The sequence below is a fragment of the Seriola lalandi genome, unplaced genomic scaffold (assembly GCF_002814215.2).
Source record: "Seriola lalandi dorsalis isolate HSWRI2012SDOR001 ecotype SW California unplaced genomic scaffold, Sedor1 jcf7180002052023, whole genome shotgun sequence".
In the NCBI taxonomy this organism is placed as follows: Eukaryota; Metazoa; Chordata; class Actinopteri; order Carangiformes; family Carangidae; genus Seriola; species Seriola lalandi.
The window spans coordinates 7,892-9,585 of NW_019522576.1; the positions used below are offsets into that span (position 1 = coordinate 7,892).

The window sequence follows — 1,694 nt, forward strand, 5'->3', positions numbered from 1 at the left end:
CACACACACACACACACACACACACACACACACACACACACACACACACACACACACACACACACAGTCCATGCAGCAGTCAGACGCTCCTGCTGTCAGGCTGCGTTCAGGAGCGTTAGCAGGGGTAAACTGTGTGTTTGAGGTCATGCTGTTATCAGCCAATCAGCAGCTTGCGCTGGTTAATGTGATCAGTGAGGGAGTTAGCAGTTAGCAGTTAGCTTCCTGTGAGTCATGGGGCGTAGCAGGCAGCGTCGACGGCAGAGTGTCACACTTACGGTAGCTACTCTCACTATCGCTGGCGTTAGAGGTCACGTGTTCTGGAATCAAAACACAGGACACACCGGGTCAGCTGGGAACACCACTTTCCCATAATGCTTTGCCCATGATCGAACAGAGGACTTGAGGTGTTCAGGTCCAGCGGCAGCGACACAAACATTCAGCAACAGAATAAACTGTTTTCACACAGAACTGTTCCAGACTTCAAACCATCATTTAATCGTCCGTCTTTCTGCCGGATCACCAGCCGGTCCTCGTGCTCCTGCGTCCCCGAGGACACGGACCAACCACACCTGAGATATCTGATAATCTGCTATATTTATATTATTATCTCAGAAACTCCCGAAGTCTGAAGTCACATGTAAAACTGACAGAAAATGAATCCATTTGATTCATTGAGGAACTTTCTGAATATTTTGTTTCTCTTCTGGAAACTGAGAAAACTTTTAACAAACACAAAGTAAAACTTATGACGTAGTTTTAGAGTCACATCAAGGAAAAAAATTACATCTGAAATCACAAGAATAAAGTTGTGATATTACGAGAATTAAAAATGTAAAATCAGAGATAAAACCATAATTTTTAGGAATATCACATCAACTGTGGCCCTAACGCTCCGTCGTCAGTTAGAAATCGCACCATGTGATCACAAATCAATAATCAATAATATTGAATAATCACTGAGCCCCACAGAGAGAAATGTGCTGAACCGTTCAAACAAGACACAAGTTTCATACACGAGTCGGAGAGTTCCACATGTTCCTGCCAACAAGGAAATGATGAGGACACCTCGCTGCTCGTCACCGTGTCCAGGCATTTTACAGCAGCGCTGACGGCTCCTGTTTCTTTTTCTTCTTCTATGTGTCATTTTGTATTTTTACATTTATAAAAAACAATAATAGAAAACATTTGTGCTAAAATGTTCCTTAAATATAAATGAGAAAATACGTGCGAGCTGACTTTCAAAATAAATTCACTTTCATTCAAACTTAAATATATTGGTTCCACTTTACAATCCGACTATAAAGGACCTATGAATGGTTTATAACGAGTTAATTAAGAAGCTTGTTAACACTATAAATCCTTTATAAGGTCGTCTGATTGTAAAGTGTCTCACTTTGTTCAGACTGATGAAAATGAGGCCGTGACTCACTTGAACTGTCGTGAACAACCTGTAAATTATTTCTTTATATAATATCATTTAAAATATCTACACACTGTGTCTGAGGTCCACTGATCAATCACCTGATCAATAACCTCACAGTTACTGATTTCTGATCTGAGCTCCATGAACTCAGAGTCTGTTACCTCCAGGAAGTGACACAGATCTGAGGGTGGATCCAGATGTGATGGTGTACCTGAGGTGGGGGAGGAGCTAGTGAACGTGTGGTGACAGAGTGAGGAGATGGAGATCTGGT

General features: G+C 41.8%; 1 protein-coding gene across 3 annotated transcripts in view; it reads right to left on the reverse strand.

Moving 5' to 3' along the window:
- The window catches only part of dlg1b (discs large MAGUK scaffold protein 1b), a 100,195-nt gene that overhangs the window by 5,389 nt on the left and 93,112 nt on the right, over positions 1 to 1,694 (reverse strand). The window contains exon 21 of one of the 3 annotated variants that reach the window (XM_087172089.1): positions 230 to 317. In XM_087172089.1, coding sequence (XP_087028215.1) covers positions 230 to 317 — 88 coding nt within the window. Of the gene's footprint in view, positions 1 to 15; positions 318 to 1,694 lie in introns of those variants that run through there. The other 2 variants (XM_087172088.1, XM_087172087.1) reach the window with 2 other exon arrangements.